This window comes from Halichoeres trimaculatus, unplaced genomic scaffold, assembly GCF_033239565.1.
Source record: "Halichoeres trimaculatus isolate MK-OKI-2021-1 unplaced genomic scaffold, fHalTri1.1 fHalTri1_scaffold_1, whole genome shotgun sequence".
In the NCBI taxonomy this organism is placed as follows: Eukaryota; Metazoa; Chordata; class Actinopteri; order Labriformes; family Labridae; genus Halichoeres; species Halichoeres trimaculatus.
Window position 1 is genome coordinate 29,299,116 of NW_027437179.1, and position 22,653 is coordinate 29,321,768.

Sequence of the window (22,653 nt, forward strand, 5' to 3'; positions counted from 1 at the left end):
GTAAAGTTTCAATAATGCCATTACTTACTGCGTTATCTCCAGTCTTCCCAGAGAGGATGGCCCTGGCCTTGGCCTTGGTAAGGGGGAAGTATTTTAGATAGGCCTCGTACAGATGCCGGGCCAGAGACCTCAGATCTGCTGCCTCCGGATGCATGTGCTCCATGTCAGAAGAGAACTCGGCCAGAAGTTTCTCCTTCTCTGCCTGCGGCATTCTGCCAAAACGAATGGCTGAGAAAGGAAATGGACAGAGAGAAAGACAGATTATAACATAAATATGAAGATAAGGGCTGCTGGGCGAGCAGATCAAGTGTGCAAGAGTAGAGACGGAAACAAACCATACCAACATACACCAACATCCAATTAACACAAGGGATGAATCACTGTAGGAGAAAACCTGTTTTAACAACAAACAATAATTATCCCTTTGTGTGTCCACAAAATGGTGTAAAATAATATCTTCCCTCTTATTACTTGTAATGAATTTTTATAGTTAAGTTGTCACAGTTCACTGCACAACCAGACAAACACTGAGTACCCACTGCCTCATCTCCACCTGTTGCCTCAGGTTATATTTCAGGAAGAAAGGAGCCAGGTCTTATTTTAGCATTATTAAGCACAGATGTGAATCTGTTTATTTTTTTAAATAGTTTTGAAGTCCTTTTATTTTTCTGCAAGCTGGGGGGTAAAGCGCTCTTCACTGTCTCTCTGTAACCTGACCTCATGTTGTGAAATAGTTAAACCCTTGTCTTTCTGTCAGTGGAAGTCATTAATTACACCTCCATTCAGGCCTGCACTCTGCGTTTACAACAGTGTGTATTTGATTGTGTAATGCTGACTGCGTGATAAACGCACACCTTAAGCAAATGAATACAAACCAGAGCTGCCCTACCACCATTTGGCAGCGTGCCCGCTGCAGTGACACAGCAGGTTGGGGAAATCAGTTGAGGTCTGTGCACTCTGAGATGTCAATCATTGATAAATACAAACCCACACAGAGCAAAGACTTTCAAAGCATGGGCTGTGACTCGTTAAATAGCAGAGAAAAGACGCGTGGGAGGAGGTAAGGGTAAGTTAAGGATAAGAAAGTGGTGGACAATAATGTGGCAGGAGAGGAGAAACAAACACGTTAAAGATAAGAATGAAGTACAGTTAAAATAAAGCTGCACCTGAGAGCTGAGGATTGACGAGACTGGTTGAGGAGATTAGCTTCAGTGGAATGCAGGACATGTAGACTACTTTCTGCCAACAAAACATTAATACAATGCTAGTTTTTAGATGCAAAAAAATAATATCTATATTCATCTTTTTGTGGCAAAAATGGTAATTGGCTTTAAATAGGGATGAATCATAACTTTTACATATTTGAATAATTGCTTAACAATAAAAAAATCAAATCGTTCATGTGATTAAACCCAATCTTAAAAATGCACAACACTAGTTGTTATGTGATAATAAGGACATCTGAAAGCTATTTTTTCACAATTTGGCAGAAAAAAAAAAATTCATACTAACATAAAAATATCCTAAATAACAATAAAATTATACTTTTTTAAGATTTACTGTTATTTATTTATTTATTTAATTTTTTCTTCCTCTCTGTTTACTGTATTTATGTCAGTAATCATACACAATATTCTTTTGGCAAAAGATTATTATTTAATTACCTCCACCAAGGAGATTTGTTTGTTTGTGAACAACATAACTCAAAACGTTACGTACAGATTTTGATGAAATTTTAAGGAAATGTCCAAAATGGGTTAAGGAAGAAGTGATTACATTTTGGAGGTGATCTGGATCACTGTTTGGATCCAGGATTTTTTTAAAGGATTCTTTATCATTGTGAGATAAGGCTGTTTTCACCATATGTGTGTATAACTCTATGATAAATGGTCGGATTGCTTTGCAAAAGAATACAAGACAAAGTCACGATAATTTCTGACAGATGTAAAAGTATGATCCAGATCCTGCTAATATTCTGGATACTAAGATAGGAAAAATTAAACATGTACTGGGTCATCATAATTTTCAACACTGTCAGGTAACAAATTATCGTACAAACCTGCAACACCAAATTGTAGCAGACAGTCTGCTGAAAGGAAGTATAACATTAAAGTAGGACTAAAGCGTGAGAATCACAATATGCTTGGCTAAGTGCTTGTCTAGTTGTAATATGCAATATGTACTTATTGTAATGTACCATTGTTTGGGAATGACAATTTATGAAAACTTCCTACATGAGCTTTAACTGAGAGTTAGAAGCACTGATAATGGAAGCTCCAAACGTTCTAATTAATGCAAAGATACAATGAGAATTTCAATCATTAATTTGAGTTGGGGGGCCATAGCTGTAGGTATTCAACTCTTGCATGCACGACAAGGTTTACAAAAGAGTGTGACGAACGTCAGAACGTCAGAACGTCAGAACGTCTATACTTGAAGTCATAGATGAGGCCAAGTCAGCTGAGCACAGGAAAAAGGGTGTTGAAGGCTCTTCAACAAAAGCTTCTGAATTTTTAGAGTCAGGTGATTTCTTTCATTCTCATACATTATATCAGGAGCTTGTGAGGAGCTGTAACATATCAGTGGCTTGTAGCAGCTACACATCTATTTGAGTCATCAATATCTGCGAATTCTATTGGTAATGTGTTTCAGACCAGAAGCAGCTTGCAAATAGAAACAGAAGAAGCAGTAAACTACATTTGGATCTAGTTCAACTGATGCAGACGTCTGAGTGTGGGAGGTGTTGGCAGTTACTGGCCACCATGAAACATTGAAGAGTTTCACCAAACGACTAAACAAAGCATGGATGTTTTTAGTGGGTGGAGTTGGATTTAAAGTTAGCTTAAACCACAGTCTTATCTGTATGGGAGGTGCACAAGCACACAAATGATGTGAACTGGACCATGACAGGAGGGTGTGAGTTAGGCTTGAGACCACAGAGGAAGAGATGGGAAACGTATAGGGCAGTGGTGCACATTTTATCACAACACTTCAGACCAAATTGGCAGTAGTGTGGTAAAGACGTTCTGTGGGCGTCAAAGACAGAAGAGTTGGTCTGAATAAGGAGGTGATACCTGGGCCACACTTGTAGAGAAGAATCAGTCTTTTACTTTAGTGTGCTTATTTATAGTGAGGTGGCAGAGGGGTCTGTTCCTGTCTACAGAGAGTCATGAAAATGAAACTTCAGTGAACGTAAGCTAGACTTTTGTTCATGGCCTGTCAGTTTAAAACTCAGGTCAATCTATGATTAAATTGAGATGGACAAGAGTTTTGAACATATTGTGACTGTAGACTGATGTAAAACCACCGCCTTACCGTTGTGTGACATGCCAACATTGAGGCACTTCTGGAAGCGACAGTATTGGCATTTGTTGCGGGACTTCTTGTGAATGCGGCAGTGGAGGTCGCAGTGATCGTACACCAACTTTAACCTGATTGTCCGTCGGAAGAAACCCTGAAACAGAAAAGAGACACCTCAGATGTTGACATGTCATCTATCACACTTTTTTTTCTCACTGTATACCAAAAACTGTGTCCCTTTAGGTAAGAGGTTTCTTCCACTCTTGCCCATTCTTGTGACACTCTGCTTACAAATATGTCAGAGGTCACTTGTGTGGAAACATAATTAGACAATAACTGTATAATAAAATTATAAGTACAGAAGATATCTTGATTAGATTCAGGATGAAATGTCATAATAAATTACTCCTTGTAGATAAGGGCTGGAAAAATCAAACATCTATGAGGAAAGTATGACTGAAAGAAAAAGGATAAAGTAGGAATTGTTCAAGCTAAATGAAACACATTTTTCCCCTTGAGTAAATAAAACAATGACATTGTTAAACTTTCTACTCCAGCATTTATCACCTGTCACATGTTCCTCATGAGCAGAGGAGCTCCAGAAGCTTTAATTTCCGAACTGATTCATATTACATCCTGTACTTTCTAATCAGTGAAAAAGCCTACAAGTGTATTTAAAAGTGGACTGTGTCTCGGGTTGATTTTCTGCTTTGATGTTTTCAACCTTAGGACCAAAGGAGCCATAAGACTCCTTGCGCTTATCTTTTAACTACACAGCCATGGTAAAACTCTCACCACAGTCACAGGTTTGTTATCGGCTCTTGTGTTTGACTATCCTGACCACAGGACATCATGAAAAGATGAAGTAAATGGAGTAAAACAGTAACAAAGAAAGTGCCGCAGGAAGGTTATGTTTGAGTTCTTCTTTCACATCCACATCTGGATTTATGGGAAGTCTGCTTTGATTGGCATCTGCCTTCCTAAGTTCTATACGTGTTTCTTTTTTAAATCATAGGTTATTTTAAGAAAGAGGAAGTTAAAGCGGGTCAAGCCCCCACCTTATTAAAGAATGTTTTCTGTTATGAACAATTAAGTGCTTGCCTGCTTGGCTGACCCCTCTCCACTCTCTTCTGGTGAGTCTCCCCTGAGACCTTGACAGAACAATGACTACTGTACCTTAGCTTCATTCATCCTGTGAAAGTACAGTATGACTGAGAGTACGAGGACAGAAAAACACAAACCCTCATACCGTGAATTAAATAAAGCTCACATTTCTGACCAAGTTCCAAAGATGGTGAATCAACTCTGATGGTTAAGGATTTCTCTACTCTAGTCTTTTAATTCATTTTATTAAACAGTAGGTTCGCTCTCTTATTACTCTGATGTACAAATCAGGTAGCAGCACCCTATAATACAGCCAATTAATAACCATCACACAGTTCAGACTCCTTAAAAAAAGTGATATTAATAAACGTGAGGGTTTTAGACCATAGGCTGATAGTATTCAGCATACAACCTATAGAAAACAGTTTGAAACAGAAATCTAAATACTGTTTACCTTTACTGTTTTGTCTGAAGCTCCCAACCAAGTGACTTAGCACAAAAATCTTAAATACAAGCTGTAGGTTTTAAAACTAATCATTGAAAATACACTTACATATCAAGGCATCATGTTCAAGAAAGCTGTGTCTCTGGGCCAGAGTAATTAGAAAATGCACAAAGCGCTTTATTTAGTGACAGGCTTGCTTTGTTAGCATCTTTTTATGGCAGCAGCAGGTTGTTGTAAATGTGATGGAATCAAAATAAACCACAGTGAGGGAAGAAACACGTCATGCACTGTAACCATTTACAGAAAAAGGAGGTGATGTATTATACGATGTATTTATCAGTACTTTCAGTGTTGGTGCAGTGTACGGATGCTTCTTGTTTTGTTTGTTAAATTTAGATTTTTCCATTGGTATGTGTGTGGAGACATTTCTTCCAAAATGATAATTGAAAAGTTTAAATTTCCCCAGCAAAGAAAGTGACTGTGATTTTATCTTTAAATTATGTTTAACAAATATCCTAAAATACATTTTTCATTATAACAGAGACACCAAAAAGGTGTATTGAATCTTAGGGATTTTATGGTTTTACTTACTTCATTTCATTCTTTTGAATAATTTTTGGGACTTTTGGCCTTACTTAAATGAACTGAATAAAAATGATTTTTTAATTTTTTAATTTTTTAAAAAGTAAAAGAAATTCTAGGAAAAGAATTAAAGACAAACAGAAAGTCAGAACATAGATAAATTAACAGTTTTGCAAGCAGTGCAAAAACAAAACAAAACTAGATGGTTGAATTTCCGATTCAACATCTTTTACATTTCCAAAAAGTAGAGGGAAGAAGTAAAACTTATCAATTTTCTTTCGTTCTCCACTGTAAATTAATTTATTATCATCATTATTATTATTATTATTATTATTATTAATAATAATAATAATAATAATAATAATAATAATAATGATAATGATAATAATACATTATTATCAAAATAATAATAGATTATTATTATTTTAATAATAATGATATTAAGAGTTAGAGAACTAAAGATGACATGCATCAAATGCTGCTGGGACCTGGAACTGATCCTCTGACCAGTTAAACAAGGAGCTCCTATAATGACATACTGTTTATTATAACTATTTATGATTTAATATACATGGGACTCCTGCTCTACTAGCTGAGCAGCACCAGGAACCCAAAAAGGGTTTGAGTAGAGCACAGATTTAATGTATGCGTGTATGAGTAAGACAAGATGAGCTTTTGAACTCTGAACAAAAGGGGGAAAAAAAAATTCAGTCATTTTTTTTCTCGTCTGTCTGTGAAGGACAACTCTACTATTATAGCCCGCCTTCTTAAAAAGTCTCGTTATTTCAAAGAAAATGAAATAGTGAAACTCCCCCCCACACACTTGCTTATTTAAACTCTCCACTGAAAACCATCAGAGGGTACAAGGGGCTGGCTCATACCTTCCTTGAGGCTTCGCAGAGTGGAAAATGCATGGGGCTTGTGGTTAAAGTGACAGACATCAAATAGCTTAAAAAGACACGCTTCGTATGTATCGTATAATTATATATTCCACCAACATGTTTCATCAAAGGTGAGACTGGCAGGGAAACAAAACTTAACACTTTAAAGAAGAAACTCTTGCACTTGTTAGCATTTCCTGCCATGACTCTAAGGTGGTGTGATCGTGAGAGCTGCGATCAATATATCAAACAATGCTGTGCTCCAAAATTTAAAGTTTACATTGATGTGTTTAAGTTTTTGGGGCTAATGTTTCAACAAAGAAAAAGAGAGGAAATAGAAATAGTCTCTAATCATGTCTCCTGGAAACCATCATCAGATGTATTCCTGCTTATTTGAATGTGCCCACAAGACACAAGACCCAGAGACTGACTTACTGATGAAATGACTCTACAAGGGGCAATCGTTTAAAATGAAGACGTGCTTTTTAAATTTTTTAGGGGGAGGCATTTTTACTTTTATTGTTACCACAGCTGAAGAAACACAGGAAATGTGGGGAGTAGAAAGCAGGGGAAGACATGCAGCAAAAGGTTGTGGTTGGGAGTTGAACTAGCGGGCGCTGCAAGAAGGACTAGAGCAACACTTAGATGCCAACCAGCACTCCAAGTTTGAGTCATTACAAGCCCCAAAAACCAGAAGACAGTCATCTGTAGAGTTTGGGAGACAAACTATCAACACTGCAATCATGAGATGTAATTCATAGTCTCTAATTTCTAATTTTTTTTTATTTTTTATTTTTTTACATTTTCAACTCAAAAAGTCATATCTGCCTTTTAACTGTGAGGATTCTCTGAGTTTCTTCACCTTTTTTTTCACTGTCCTACCTTGCATCCCTCACAGGCATGGACACCGTAGTGAAACCCTGATGCTTTGTCTCCACACACGCGACACTCGATGTTTAGTGCTGTTGCTGTTGTGTCATCCTGGAGCTTTGAGAACACTGGACTGTCTGAGTACTGAGGAGGCGACTCCGGCTCCAGCTTGATTGAGTCTGATGGAGGGAAAATTATCAGGCAGGTGAGACAACAAGAAAGCAGAGAGACAGACTCCACTTCATTTCCAAATTAAAGTTTTCTTGCGTGGCTTCCTAAGTAAGATGCTTTCACACGTCAGCCTTAGATGAACCTGTGCAGCAAACCTAGAAAACATGACTGAGGTGTGGACTTACTGTGCATGTCCTGCTCTGCCCTGTAGCTCTGCATGTTGGTGAAGTCCATGTTGGTCAGGTGCTCCTCGCTCTGTGGTGGACTGGGGTCATAGGCCACTCCGGCAGAGGAGATGCAGGAAATGAGTGGGGGGGACATCGAGGTAGGGACAGAGGGGGAGGAAATGGAGGAGTAGTCTAACGTGGAGAGATGCTTCATGTCCAGGGAGTGGGAGCTATCGTCCAGCTCTGACAGGTCCACGGCACTCAGACTGAATCCCACAGGCCAGGCTAGGAGCTGCTGGGTGTCCACCATGTCTTCTGTGGAAAGAGTGAGAGAGGGAGACAGAAGAGGCTGTGACGTGAAAGCTGATGCAACATCCTTTGTTGACTGTTTGTGGCCTTGTTAAAAGAAAACAACCCTAAAAGAACCGGAGAGGGGAGAAGAGGAAGGCGCAGAATTTGTAGAAGGAGAGGATGAGATAAAAAGGATGACAATCCAAACATTGAAAGACGAGCGCTCATTTGGCATTGTGCACAGACTAAATGATAAAAGGTGTCCTGTAAGAAAAGCAACACACGCACTTTACACCATAATGAGTACCCCGTCCTCCAACTCGTTTTCGCACTCCGTCTGTTATTTAGTAAACAGGGCGGCCGATTGTGTCACAAGGAGTACAAGACGAACTCTGGCACTGAAGACTCTCTTCTGCTTGAAACACATCGATCTTCCTCTGTTTCTGTTTGGGTGGCTCGCTGTGTGATTACCCAACCAAAACACACAGACGGCAGGGACTGTTCGAGCTTTAGTCTGTCCGAGGCCAAGGGTGTGAGATTTAGCTACCGCAGTGAAGCAGACTGCACCTTCTGAGAAATTAATGTGCTGCTTGTTGGTAAAAAAGAAATGGGTTGGCACCAATAAATTTTGCAATGGTGTCCTCTCAACTTTTGGAGATTTCCCTCTGTTTTCTTGGGAAGACTGTGGATGACAAGTTATGGCTGGAGATATTGCGCAATTTTCCTAATTCGTATGAAATCCTGTCAAGGGAAAATTTCAAGAAAAAACTGTTTGTCCTTTCACCCAGTACTTTCAGAACTCCTATCTTTAGCGCTTAGTCTTTGCTCCACTTTTATTTTTCCAAGACTATTTCGGTATTTCAGTTTAAGAGCATGGGTATGAGACTCAAGTTTCAGTGCTAATTGTTAATATTGCCATCAACGTAACCTATAATGGTGTTTTGGGTCAACAAGTTATAAAAGAGAGGGTATTGTGCTTTTCTAAAAGGTTTTGTTCTGCTTTCAAAGTAGCTTTACATGGTTTGCAGTTAAAATAAAATCCACATTTTTCTCACACTGGCATTCTAGAAAACTCGTTTCAATCTCTTTTTTAAAAAATGTGGTTTTAGCTATTAACTCATCAAGCCACCCCCTTTCCTCTGATCGGTCAGTCATGGTGAGAGGTATGGGAAGACCAAGACACCAGTCTTGGCGTCGCTTCACTGGCTCCCAGTCCGTTTTCGCATTGATTTTAAAATTCTTTTAATTGCTTTTAAAGCCCTCAATGGTCTTGCCCCTCTCTACCTGTCTGAAATGCTACATCTATACTCCCCAACCAGAGCCCTAAGGTCTTCTGACCAGCTGCTGTTGGAGGTTCCCAAAACCAGACTCAAGTCGAGAGGTGACAGGGCCTTTGCAGCGGCTGCCCCCAGACTGTGGAACAGTCTCCCCTTCCATATAAGAGCCTCCCCGTCCATAGAGATTTTTAAATCTTCCTTGAAGGCCCACTTTTTCTCCCTGGCATTTCATCAATGAGCTTTTATTTAACATAGGCACTTTAGTTTTTAGTTTTTAAATTTTTACTGTTTTATTACAATGTTTTTCTATCTTTTTATTGTTTTTATTGTTATATTTACTTATTTCTTTGTATTTGTGTACAGCACTTTGATCGACTGCTGTCGTCTTGAAGGTGCTCTATAAATAAAGCTGACTTGACTTGACTTGACTTGGTGTTTGAGGCCTGCTTCTCCAAAGTGGCATTAGGCCCTCATCATCTCTCATGACTTTGGAAATTTCCTCTTCAACCCTTAAAAGCCTGACCCATGAAAAAGTAGCCAGAAATTGTGATTTTTCAAAGCTGAGATGTTTATCAACCATTTCAATAAAATCCTCAAAAAACATATTACGTTTGATAAATTGGACTTTTTTTAGTGAAGTTTCTAGTAAATATGCATTTTTCTGATGCATTTAATTACATATTTTAAAAAATGAGTAACAATTTTGATGTTATTTTTACTGCAACTTCTTGAAAATAAGCAACGATTTTCCAGACTAAAAGTGTGTGGATGATTTCAAAAGGCCAAAATACAACTTCAGCAGCCTGTAGTGGAATTGTAATCCACAAAGAAAAGGAATACATTTTTTTTATTTGAACAGGTTTTTAAGAAAACCATCAGGATGATGAGAAAGAGGTCTCTGAAAATCTCTGTATCAACTATAATATGTCCAGCAGCAGGCTGTTGTTTAAACAGCTGAAGCACAACTACAGTATCTAGGCAAAACTGCTATCATTTTGTGGGTCTTTGGTTGGTAGTCTAGTTTTTTAATGATGATGACCTTATTTAAGGAAAGTAGGATAGTTCATGTGCAAATCTGTTGTTTTTTTCTGAATGTTTTCCTACTCTGAAGTCTGTGACCAATCAGAGTCAAGCAACACGTGACATCCCAGGTAGCTTGTTCCCTGATGTTAAGCAACACTTGGCATTTCTTTGTAACTTAAACTCAGACTCAGCTTGTCTGACACTGACCTCAGCATATCTAGAATTTTGCACATCAGCAGTTAAAGTGTTTCATCTTAAAAAAAAAAAAAAAAAAAAAAAAAAAAGCCCAAACAGAATTTATCTCATCTTGACATGTATCACAGGATATGGTCTACACCTCTGGACCTTTTTGTAAAGTGTCTTGAGATAATATTTGTTGTGAACTGGGGCTTTTTAAATAGAGACTGGTTGGTTGATTGATTCAACCAGCTCCACAGTAGGAAAATGAGTCCAACCAGGACCAAACAGTTTCTTGAATAATTTCCCTGGTAAGTATAAAATAGGATCTATTTTCCTGAAAAGCATATTTTAACATTCCTGGAGAATACATTCTAACCCCGAGCTCAGCTTGGTATTGACATAATGAAAACAGGCTCTTTGATCATTCCTAACATGGTTTGCCAGAGATTGAAAGATAGAAGAGAATCAAAATGGCCTAAGTCCAGCTGTAGCAGGTCACTTCAGTCCACACACAAACCCACAAATCACATGCTGTAAATTCAAGCCTTCAAGTTTTATTTATTGGGTGATGCAAAATCTATTAAAACCTTTTATACCTTAATTAATACCAGAATCATAAGGGCTTCAGCTGCTTAGCAGGTTGACACAAAAGTGGAATTTGTCTTTGTGATCTGGCGCAAAACAAGAATAACAAATAATGAATGACTAGCAAACTGTTGAATTGGTTGAGTGAGTTTGGCATCTTTTCTGTCGGTCACATTTTCTTGAAAGTAACATGAAGGGTGTGAAAGGGAAAAAAAAGGTGTAAGTCCCCATCCACAGGTTGATTCTTGTCTGTGGTGAAATTGGCTGAAACTTTTTCTTTGAGCACGGTGCTTTTGTAACATATGTGTGATTTACCCCAGTGAGGCTGTGAAACAGGGAAGTGAATCTTTTCTCTGTGACATTCATAAGCTTGCGTGTACCACAGGCACAAAACATATGAATTTTATTGGTTATTGTGTCACAGCTGTCAGCAGAAAAAAGGAGAATTTCCTGGGAACCCAAAGCTGCTGTGACGTGATTCAGCTGGGAAAAAGTGGGATGTGTGTTTTAGTGAGCTGACTGAACAGAGCACGTTTTAACCGCATTGTCTCACAGCCGTTCTTCACCATTTAACGGTTAGTTGCTACAACTCAAGCTATTGTAAAATGACAGTCTAACAAAAGGTCAGGTGACTTCGGTTACAAGTAGAAATAAGGTTAAAGCTTATCATCATCTCCTCATAAACTTAGATGTATAACAGATATTTGATTGACTACCTGAATTAATTAAGATTTCCCACTTTTTGTTTCTTATTTTGAAAACTGAGGAAAACATGCTTGAATTCTGAACCTGATTTAAATCAAAGAAGCTCTGAAAAGGAAGACTGAAGAGTAGCACCAGGCTTTAAATAACTTACAGATTCAAGGATGCATCCTCTAAAACACCTGGTATGCCAAACAACCTTTTGTATCCAACACCAAAAATACACCTCCTCTAATCAAGGAGTACCTGATTCGGAAAAGATAGTAACAAAGAAGAATGCGAGGAATTATGCAACAGGACAAAACTAAAATAGCAATATTCCGATTGGCACAGCAGCACAGGGTATAAAAACGGCTTCACATTACTTTGCAAAACATCCCCCTGGAGCAAACATCCTCGTCCCTCAAATAGTTATTGTTTCCTTTTTACATGCTTGGACTGTGGCAGCGATAATTAGCAGGGGAACTACTTAAAATTCACAGAGACGGTGACATTGTTACAGAACAGGAGGAAGAGAGAGAAGTGTGTGTGTGAATGAGTGTGTGCCTGTGGGTTGAAAAGCCTCCACAGCCTCGGAAGCTGCTCTAAAGGAAAATGCTGACTATTAATAACCAAGAAATCTGGTTATTTTTCCCTTTTGTTGGCTGGTTGCCATCTGATCCACACTTAAAATAAACATTGGAAAGACTTGTGACCTGCTTGGCATTGAGGCATCATACAGAGGCAGAAATCTTGAGGGAGAAGGAGCACAGGAGATAAGGGGTGATGAAGGGCGAGTCCCGATACCACGTCAAGAAATCAAACTTGGCATTTGTTGCTAAAGAAAAACTCATGATCTAAACTTAAAGGATCCCTCATGGTACCAAAAAGAGCACGCTTCCTCAGTCAAAGTGGAAACCACTTTCCACTGTAACTTCTGTTCTGTAAGTTTTCATGGAAATATCGTAGAATGATTCTGCTGAATTAAACACTTAAACCAATGCGAGCGCTGTGAGCACTGTGTGGGCAAACATCCTGTCAGGCCATATAAAAGATGACAGATGATGCACAGATGTGCGTGCAAAACTGTATATGTGTGTGTGTGTGTGTGTGTGTGTGTGTGTGTGTGTGTGTGTGTGTGTGTGTGTGTGTGTGTGTGTGTGTGTGTACGTGCACGTGCATAACAGTTCTGCTGGTGTCTCCAGCCACTTCTCAGGTTTCCACCTGTCAGAACTCGTCTTCCAGGTGAGAGTGCAGCATGTAGGAGTATTTTTTTATCACCTATTGCTTTAATCATGACATAATAACAAAAGGCCCAACGGCAAACTGGCAGGCAGGTCTGGCAAGCTACTGTACCCACGACGTGGACTGATACTGTGTGTGTGTTTTTGAGCCAAGACATACAGTAACACAAACTCCACACACAGCCTTTTCATGTAGAATCTTGTAGAGATCTTTGAATGGACAAATGCATTGGATGAGAGGAGAGAGGGAAGAATGAGAGTACAGACAAAAGGTACAAAGATGCCACTATAATACCAAAAAGATGTTAAAGGAGGATCTGCTCTTAAAAAGACTAAAACAGGTCAAACTTAGAGGTCAGAACAGGGAGATGTGAAATCTGTCTTCAGAGACAAAGTTACAAAACTCATTAGATAGTCATCTTTCATATTTCCCAACAGCAGGCATGATTTTGCCAAGTGCAATGACTAAAAATCCGGGGGTGAGATTATTGCCTAAAATGAGTGGAGTCTTCCTCTAACTGGTACTTTTTTTAATGAATTTAATGATTTTAACAAATGAGCAAAATAATGTAAAGGAAGGAGCACTTACTTTACTTAAAAGAAACTCTTTAAAAAATCTGAAGACTCCGTATGAATAAGCTGGAAAACATCCAGTATCATCATTTTTTCCTAGGGTGTAGAAACCTCCTACACTCCTACACACATGCCATGTAACAGTCAAGTGAAGGAGAGCACAAGCTGAGGGGTAGTTAAGGAAAATGACAGAAGTGAAAACAGAAGCCGGTCTGGTATATTTAGTAATGTTATAGACAAAAAGGCAGAACCTGCCCTGCTGCATTCAGACGCATTAACGCTCTTATCTTCTGTGTTTGGATAATAGCTCTGCAACGTTTCTAAGGGTGAGAATCACGCCACTCGTGTTTACGTGAATGCACGAATCAGTTGTTTATAAATTGGCTTGATTGTGAACCAAAAAAAAAACAGACAAAAAAAAAACAGGGAAACAACACACATTGCTTTTATATTTGCTCCAACATGCTTTACTTCCTTACTTATCTTGGCCTCACACTTAAGAAGTCTTTGTGCCGCTGTCTTAATAACATCCTGATGATCTCAGAATGTTTCTTCTCTTTTTTGCACAGTAAGCTCTTTATATTACGACAGTTGTCCGGTGTAAATTAATGTGTGTATGTGTCAAATGAAGTGTTAGCGCAAACAGAAAGCTTGGTGACTTCCTGACCTCTTCATGTAAAGAAACCTGTGGTTCAGTGACGAAAACAAAGATGTGCCCGCCTGCATGTCTGCCTGTAGGCCCCACAAATTCTTTGAAAAGACTGAGTGTGATTTTTGCCTGGCTTAGGAGTATAGTAAAAAGATCACATGTTGTGGTGCTTTAATTGTGAGCAGCTGATTTCATTATTTAAGTCTGTAAACAGAAACGAACAGCAGGTTTTAAAAAGTTCTAGTGTGCAAAATGCAGAAGAGCTACCATCCTGCCTCTCTCTTCAGGAAATGAGCTTTTTTTTTTCTTTTTTACTTTGGTGGTTTGAAGCCACCGCAAGTGAGTTACCTGAAAGGGCCTTCCCCCTTTCTATACCTCAATGATCAAACAGGAGAGGAATGGAAAACAATGTGCACACAAAGTGTCAGCTAGAGGTCTGGACTCTCCTCTTTGCAGAACCGAGAGTCTCCTCATGTCTGAAAACCCACTTCTTCTGTTAGTACTGATCTCACTCATGAAACTTCAAAAGCTTGTTGAAGGTTTGGAACCACAATCAGTGTCTGCATGGCACAGCTCTGAGTAAAAAAGCAGCCAGACAATCACTCTCTGATTTCTGTCTGAAATTTTTTGTCTAATTTTTGTTTCATCGTCCATGGCTGAAAAAGTGTTGAGCTGCAGGTCAACCTCAGGTTAGGCTGAGGGGGAGGAGGGAGTTCTTAGAAACTGGCACAAGCCTGCACAAATCTTTTTGCTCTGTTTCTAGGGGATTCTAGAGGCAAAACAGGACATCTCATCGTCAGTGTTAAACCATCAAATATCACAACTACTTTCCTAGAGACAGATCGATATGGATTTTTCTGGGCCGATACCGATTATTTGTAGTCAAGGAGGCCGATAACCGATGTTTGAAGCCGTTATTAATTTGCAGTCAAAGTGCAATTATTGTTGTCAAAATTTTGAACAATACAAACTCCAACACTTAACATTCAAATACCTTTGAGCATGAGTTTAGTAAACAGCTCCCAGGCTTAGCAGCATGTTTTATAAAGTTAGATTAAAAATTAAAAAAATAAATAGCTAAAGTTTTCTACAGTAAATAAAGTTCTCCAAAATTTAGATGTAACTGCAATAACTGTAATAACTGCACTGCTGATTGGCTGTTTCCCAAGCCATGGCTCTGCTTGTAACCAATCAGATGGTACTGTGGGTCGGACAGTGCTGGGGACTGAGTAGTGACTGCAGACAGCGGGGTGGTTGCATCAGAGCCGCAACAAGCCGCAAATTTGTTTCTTATCGGCCGTCAGATTAGAAAAAAGGCCGATGCCGATGTGCCTCAAAATGACAAATACCGGCCCGATAACAGGCCAAGACAACAATCGGTCTATCCCTATACTTTACAACAACAACCTTTTACAACAGCACTTGTTTCCCTTGACAGTCTGGACCACTATGATTGATAATACTGTAATGCTTTTGGAGTATTTCACAGAAAAAACAACAGCAAAAAAAAACAATCAACAGCAATTATGTCACAGCATCTATACTTGTAAGCTGCTACTTATTTATTTAAGTTGGTTTGTTTCTTGATTTCAATAGTTCTGGTCCTTTTTGATTTTGATTGGATCATGGAAGAGAAGTGATACTGACAAGTAGGGCGATGTTCCAAAGGTTAGCTAATAGCTATTATTAGTGTTGTCAGTGTAAACAAAAAACACTAATAAAAAGTTTTTTTTGTGCATTACACACTGAATGCTGAACACTGAACTGCACCAGATCTGTATAAGAGGTATTTGCTGCCAGTGCAAAATAAATAAATAAATAAAAAGGTCAGACATTAGCCCCCAGTGCAACCAAGTTGTGTTTATAACATTGTAGCTTCATGACAGCTATTTTCCAGGCTAGCAAAAAAAATCTGAAAACCCAACCATGTCTTATTTGCTTAGCAACTGTAAAAGTCAGTAAAATGGAAAAATTCCCTGAAGGCAATGCAGAATATGACAAAAATACTAAAAAATATTTGATAACTTTTAGGAATCCACACGTGAGCCAAAACTGCTATGTTAGCATTCATCCAAATTCCAGCTAAAATTACCATGAGCTAGCTAAATGTTTTATGGCTGGGTATGTATTAGTCTTAAGTTTTATACTGTGTCATGATAAAGGTTGGCTACCAAGTGGCTAACTGCTAATGTTAGCTGTTTTTGATAGCTGACAAAGAAATTTGTCTTACATGAAGAATGTTATTCATGATTATTATTTTCTCTCTTTCTGCTTGCCAACAAAACTTCAAAAAATTTTAAGATATGTAACATTGTGATTTGAAAACCTGGAACAAACCAGTACAACATTATAACAGCATTTGAGCTTCCTGATGATATCTGTGGCATTAAATCAAAATGGCGGCAGCGTGGTTCTAGTGAAATCGTTTTGGAGAAAACTCATAATGCATGGTTCAGTTATAGATTTTTCTGATTATACAAACCTTTTTTTGTCATAATAAAAACATAAAAAGTTAGGTGAACAGGTGCTGCTGAAGCTCACAAAAATCCAAAACACCAACCGATGCAGACTTGTGAAATGATAAACTGCAGAAATCAAAACCTACAGAGTATCTGACCAAACGGATTGAGAGTAATTAGATCGCTCACCATGTATTGTCATGATTATAATGACATTTATATCGTATTTTTATCTTAAGATGTAGATATGATTATATAAAATGTAAGGGTAAATCTGTCTTTGCTGATTTGAAGCAGCTGCATCTCATGCATAAAAAAAACACCAACAGCAGCGACAACATAAACTCACACAGAAACACAGGACACTTACCCTGCTCACCCCGCTTCAGCTCTGAGAGTTTCAAGCACAAGCAAGTGACAGTGACAGGAGAAGCGTCTGGTGTGTGTGTGTGTGTGTGTGTGTGTGTGTGTGTGTGTGTGTGTGTGTGTGTGTGTGTGTGTGTGTGTGTGTGTGTGTGTGAGAGTGTGCAATGGTCATGCTTTTCCTCAGGAAGTGATGACCGATAGAAAGGGAACTACACACATTTTCTCTCTCTGACAGAGTCTGGGCTCAGCAAAAGTTCAGACAGCTAACTATCATGTGGTCTATGTATGTGTGTGTGTGTGTGTGTGTGTGTGTGTGTGTGTGTGTGTGTGTGTGTGTGTGTGTGTGTGGGTGCGCAGTTGTGTGTGTGTGTGTGTGTGAGTCTTCCATTCCCAATTTTTCAGTCTATACTTCTCTGTCTATTTTTACCCTATATACTTGTGTTTATTTTGTACCTGATAGTGTTTCTTGGTATTTGTGTACATGCATGCGCGTGTGTGTGTGCGTGTGTGTGTGTGTGTGGAAGTGTGTGTGTGTGTGTGTGTGTGTGTGTGTGTGTGTGTGTGTGTGTAAGTGGTAGACATCAGATGCAGATGATTTCCTGTTGCTTCACTCTGACAGGCGACCTCATCATGCCTCTCTGGTTGCACTTCTCCCCGACCGCTCAGTCACTCATTGTCGGTGTGACAGCGGTGACGCACTCACTTCAGCCTCCTCATGCAATACCAACACAATACAAGACCGCCAATCCTCTGATTCATCTTTTCAGAAAACCCAAAACCAAATTATTTTTTCTTGTACAATGAAAGTGAACATTTTCAAAAACGCTCATGCACGTATCAAAGCCAAACCAAAGAGAAGAGGTTTCTCCTGTGAACAAGATATTTATGCCGTCACTACCATTTGTACATAAGTCACCTGACCATACAGGACAGTTAAAAGTAAGTCTTAAGTGACAGAAGTGATCCTGAAAAAGACTCAGCTTGAAGAGGGAAGTAATTATGAAATAATGAGACAGAGGAGACAGACTGACTGAACCCGTCAGAGACAGAGAGTCTCAGCTTGTCTGTATCTATCAATCATTCACTCACAGATGTCACAGTTGGACAGGTAGGGTCAAGTGGTCTCACATTAGCTTGACAGGAGCTTTCTCCTCTACTTTAATACCTGAAGACAATAACCAATTCAAACTTTGCAAAGAAAACAAGAAGAAATGTTAAACTGTGTACGCTCAGCTCTGAATAGATTAACTGAAGAGCTCATGCTAGGATGTACTGGGTATATGAACTGTGAAAACTTCATCTAAAAAATTGTAGATTTGGAGGAAAAAAACAACTATTTTTCCTTTTATTTTGTTGCGCATTGAAACAAATCATACAGCAGTGAGAATATTTGATTATAACATTGGTTAAACTCCAACAGCCAACCTGCGTGTGTCTCAATGACTCTGCTAACACAAAAGATTGACAATTCCCTTATTCACTAAAGAATAATTCACACAAACATGTGCTTAAACTGTGGGTATGAACGTTTGAAGCACAAATCTGGGATTCATCATTTTCTTACTTGAATTTGTTCTTACACTGCAAACAAAAGCAGAACTTTCTCAGACCATGCACACTCTCAAAAAATGTAAACACATACACTTCAACTGAATGCATGACATATTTGTACTACTTTCAGTTAGAATAAAAAGCCTTTAATAGACTCAAATAATAAAAACTGTGAACTTAAGATGGTCAGAACATAACTGACGCATGTGTCATGAATCCAACAGTGATTTTTCGTACATACAATTGTTTTATGCGCAGAGTAAAACATTTCTACGCATTTATTAGTGAACGAGGCCCATTGTCCCTGAGCCCAACTACAGCCAGCCAAAAGTCTGCAGGTTAAGGAGCTACTATTGTAACAATACTCTTTGTAACCATATGAAATGATCCACAAATATGCACAAAGATACACAACTGTGTAGAAATCCCCACAAATATGTGTGAATTGATACACAACAGGCTCTGGCAAGGCAGCCTGTGCCTGAGTCTGAGTTAAGAGCAGTCAAAACCATCGCCAGACAAATCCTTTTTTTAAAATTGGTGGATCTCAAACACGACAGAACTGTTGCTAAAGTGATGACAAGCAGCTAATTAAAAGGCCAAACTCGATTGTAAGCATTGACTTCTGCATTCATTTATGTTGGTCTTGTAGCAAAAACAGTTTGACTTTGAAGTCATTAATTACTAAGTATACATTTGTAGATTGGTGTGCACATCTGTCAGTGCACTTGTGGATTTATGTGCACACATGTAAATTTACTATGTAGTTTCAGATCTGTTAACATAATTTCTGATCTCACATTTGTGGACACACAACAACTCCATAACTAGTGAGGGCAACCAACACTCTATTGTACTGTTTAATGGTTAAAGAGGACCTTTTTCATATGTTCAATACTTTTGATTGTATATTATACAAAATTAAGAACGTTTGAGGAATGCTTTTGTTGTGAATGCATGATATTAAAGACATAGATATGGAAAATAGAAAAGTAACCATGTAACTTCTCCTTTCTAACCTCTTGGTCTGCTGAAGTCTTCTGAGTGGCCTTTGCATGTAACTTCTGCAACACTCTCACTGAGTTGAATTTACTTTCAGTGTTTCAGTGTTCTGAAGTGACAAATTTCCTTGTCATTGAAAAAGAAAAAAACTAGATTTTGACAAGTCCAAAGAAATAAAAACAAAACTGAGCACAATTCATTTAACATTGCAAAAAAGACGGTCAGAGTTTATGGGAAAAAAAGGTGGTATATGTTTTCCAAGTGGGGCCAACAATTGCAGAGCCAGCACCTCCTGCCTGTGATCTCCCTTGCATCCTCAGGTTACAAGGGGCTCTAGAGGAAGATTAAATGCAAATTTAACCAGACAAAGCCCACAGTATAGCCCACAATGGCAGTAGCCTTTAACTCAAGCCGCAGCACCTACCAGTGGTGGGTGGCTCAGCTACAGCTGGATAATAACTTAACTTTGCTTCTAGCAAGGTTGGTCATGTTTAATAAATTAGTCTACCAAACATGCACATTTATTCACAACATGTGCTGCCTCCTTAATTTGGAAAAACAACAATTACAACAACAAATACACAAATGTTTTTGCTATCAAAGGCTCACACAACTGCTTTCAAACAAAGAGGCTAATCTAACTCTTCAATCTCTGAACCAAGCTTTTGATCACTGTCGCATCAAATAATAATCCATTGTGATGGGGAGGCTTGGCTTGCCAGATTTACACGTACACACACATAAACACACACAAACAGTTTTAGAGGATATGATCTACACTGCTGTCAGGATCATAATGTGACTGAGACGTGAGGTGTGCCTTGTATTACAAGACTACATGCTGAGTGAACTCAGCTGAAAAGCACTCTGGGGGACTGCAAAGAAACATATTGATTGACTTCATGCCAACATCAACATGCGTATACACAAGGGCTTCAACAGATCACTGGAGCCTTTCAATGCATCATCATCCCAGCCCCCAAGAAATCTTCCACCAAGAGATTTAGTGACTACAAGTCTGTTGTTTTGGCATCTGTGGTCATGAATAACTGTAAAAGAGCGCATAAAACCATTGTACCCAAACCCCTCCAGCTCACTGAGCCAGCGTTCACATGTCAGTAAGATACCAGCTTCGTGGCAGACAGTAGGTGAGGCTGGTAAGCATCACATCCAGCACACTATCAACTGTGGCATCCCCCAGGGATGTATCCTTGTCCCACTGCTCATTGTCCCTTCATATGAATAACAACAACTCAGGAGCCCTGTTTATCAAACAAGTCGTCCATCTAGGACATATCAGCCTAGGGTTAAGAAGGGGCAGGTAAAATCACCGTAGACCCCTGTACACAAGCTGTTTACCTTAGAGCTAAAAGCAGAAACTTCCAGGCATTTTCATCAAGCTGTCCAATTTAGTTCAGTCCAGTTTGGTTCAGTCCAGTTTGATTCAGTCCAGTTTAGTTCAGTCCAGTTAAGGTCACTACAGTTCAGTCCAGTTAAGGTCACTACAGTTCGGTGAACCTTGATCTTGACTCTGTTTCTTGACCAACTCTGGGCTTGGCTTCGTTTTCATTTCAGCGAGTGTTTTCACTGATCAGACTGGTCACTCTGCATATACCGAGAAGCAAGTCTTGTATGTCTCTCCTGCCAAATATCTGGAGGACAGAAGTAGTGACAATTTATTTTCCCAATCTAAACTCTGATCTAGGTCAAAATGCACAAATTAGTGATACACTGATGTCTGCATTTGCCTTGTATGACTTATATCAAAAGCAAAGCATTTTTGTGTCAGAGCACATCTGGAATGCTTTTCAAAGCATAGTCTCATTGTAAACAATGCATTTATTTTGGAGCTTTACACAAAGTTTATAAATTTTTACTAATGTCTCATGTTTATGTTGGTTTGTATGTTTATGGTAACAATTCTAGCTTGGTGTGCTTAGAGTATAGTCAGCCAGAGTCAAATTCTTTCTGCAGATACACATACCTGGAAAATAAAGCTAGTTTTGACTCTTATTATGCTCTACTTGTGTGTAAATTTCCATTTCTGTGTTGAGCTGTTTTCTTTTTCTTTGCACACATAAGAGAAAAGCATACAAGGACATCACCAGTCAATATCTATACTAAGGTATGATCAACAGTATGCACTGTCATGCAAACAAAACAAGAGAGCTGGAGCATGAGACAGAGATAACTCTCCTTTCACTGTAAGCTGACATGTGTGTGCATTCCATGCTCTGTGGGAATCTGCAGTTTTAACAATAATCTGAGGACGTGAACTTTCCCCTAATTCCTTTAAATAGTATGAGTTAATGGTTGATGACTCTCTTGAGTCTCAAGAGCTTCCTCACTGGATAAAGGGAAGGAGTGGTGCATGCTGTCAAGGCCTCACACACACACAAACACAAACGCACACACACACACGCACACACACGCACACACACACACACACACACACACACACACACACACACACACACACACACGCTCGTATACCATAGAGTTCTGTATGAACAGCATACAAGGTGTATTAAGCACGTGTACACAGCATAAACAAAGCACAGTTGAGGGCACTCCTTCATTTATGACAGGAGAGCAAAGTCAAAATCTGTCTTTGTCTCACAAACACACACACACACACACACACACACACACACACACACACACACACACACACACACACACACACACACACACACACACACACACACACACACACACACACAGACTATTAGGCACCTTTAAGGCTGAGGTCAGAGGCTTAACATTGATGCAAGGTGAAAAGAGAAACAAATTTCACATAAAGACAGACACGAGGTTAACAATCAATATGACTGTCATACGATGATGCCACATTTGTAAACGGTCATTTTATGTGAGTAATCTCAGCTGTAGGAAACCACAGCAAAGATTTACAGGTAAACATGTTTTGGGGAGTGAGAGGAGGGCAACATGGTAGGAAGAGGGAGAGGTACAATGCGGGAAGGGTCATGCCCTGTTCCTTGAAGTGGAGAGGAAAAGACGGGAGTGTGCTGCCCACCGCTGTTCAGCTGGACAATAAGAAAACAAAACATGATGTGACTTTCATTAACAGAACACGCTGTAAATACGAGTGCAGGAAATGTGTTCACAAAGACACTTATTTAGAAATGTCACTAAAAAAGGAAGGTGAAGGTTTGATATAAGCTAAATCAGCGTCAGAGTTAGACAAATGAGCACTTCCTAATCCACTCCCAGCATTGTCCAATGTGACAC

The 22,653-nt window shown here is 39.1% G+C and overlaps 1 protein-coding gene across 1 annotated transcript in view; it reads right to left on the minus strand.

Moving 5' to 3' along the window:
- The window catches only part of pparg (peroxisome proliferator-activated receptor gamma), a 35,189-nt gene that overhangs the window by 6,945 nt on the left and 5,591 nt on the right, over positions 1–22,653 (minus strand). The window contains exons 2-5 of the mRNA XM_074692635.1: positions 7,539–7,835; positions 7,195–7,361; positions 3,316–3,454; positions 29–228 (exon numbers count right to left, since the gene is read on the minus strand). Coding sequence (XP_074548736.1) covers positions 29–228; positions 3,316–3,454; positions 7,195–7,361; positions 7,539–7,835 — 803 coding nt within the window. The remainder of the gene's footprint in view (positions 1–28; positions 229–3,315; positions 3,455–7,194; positions 7,362–7,538; positions 7,836–22,653) is intronic.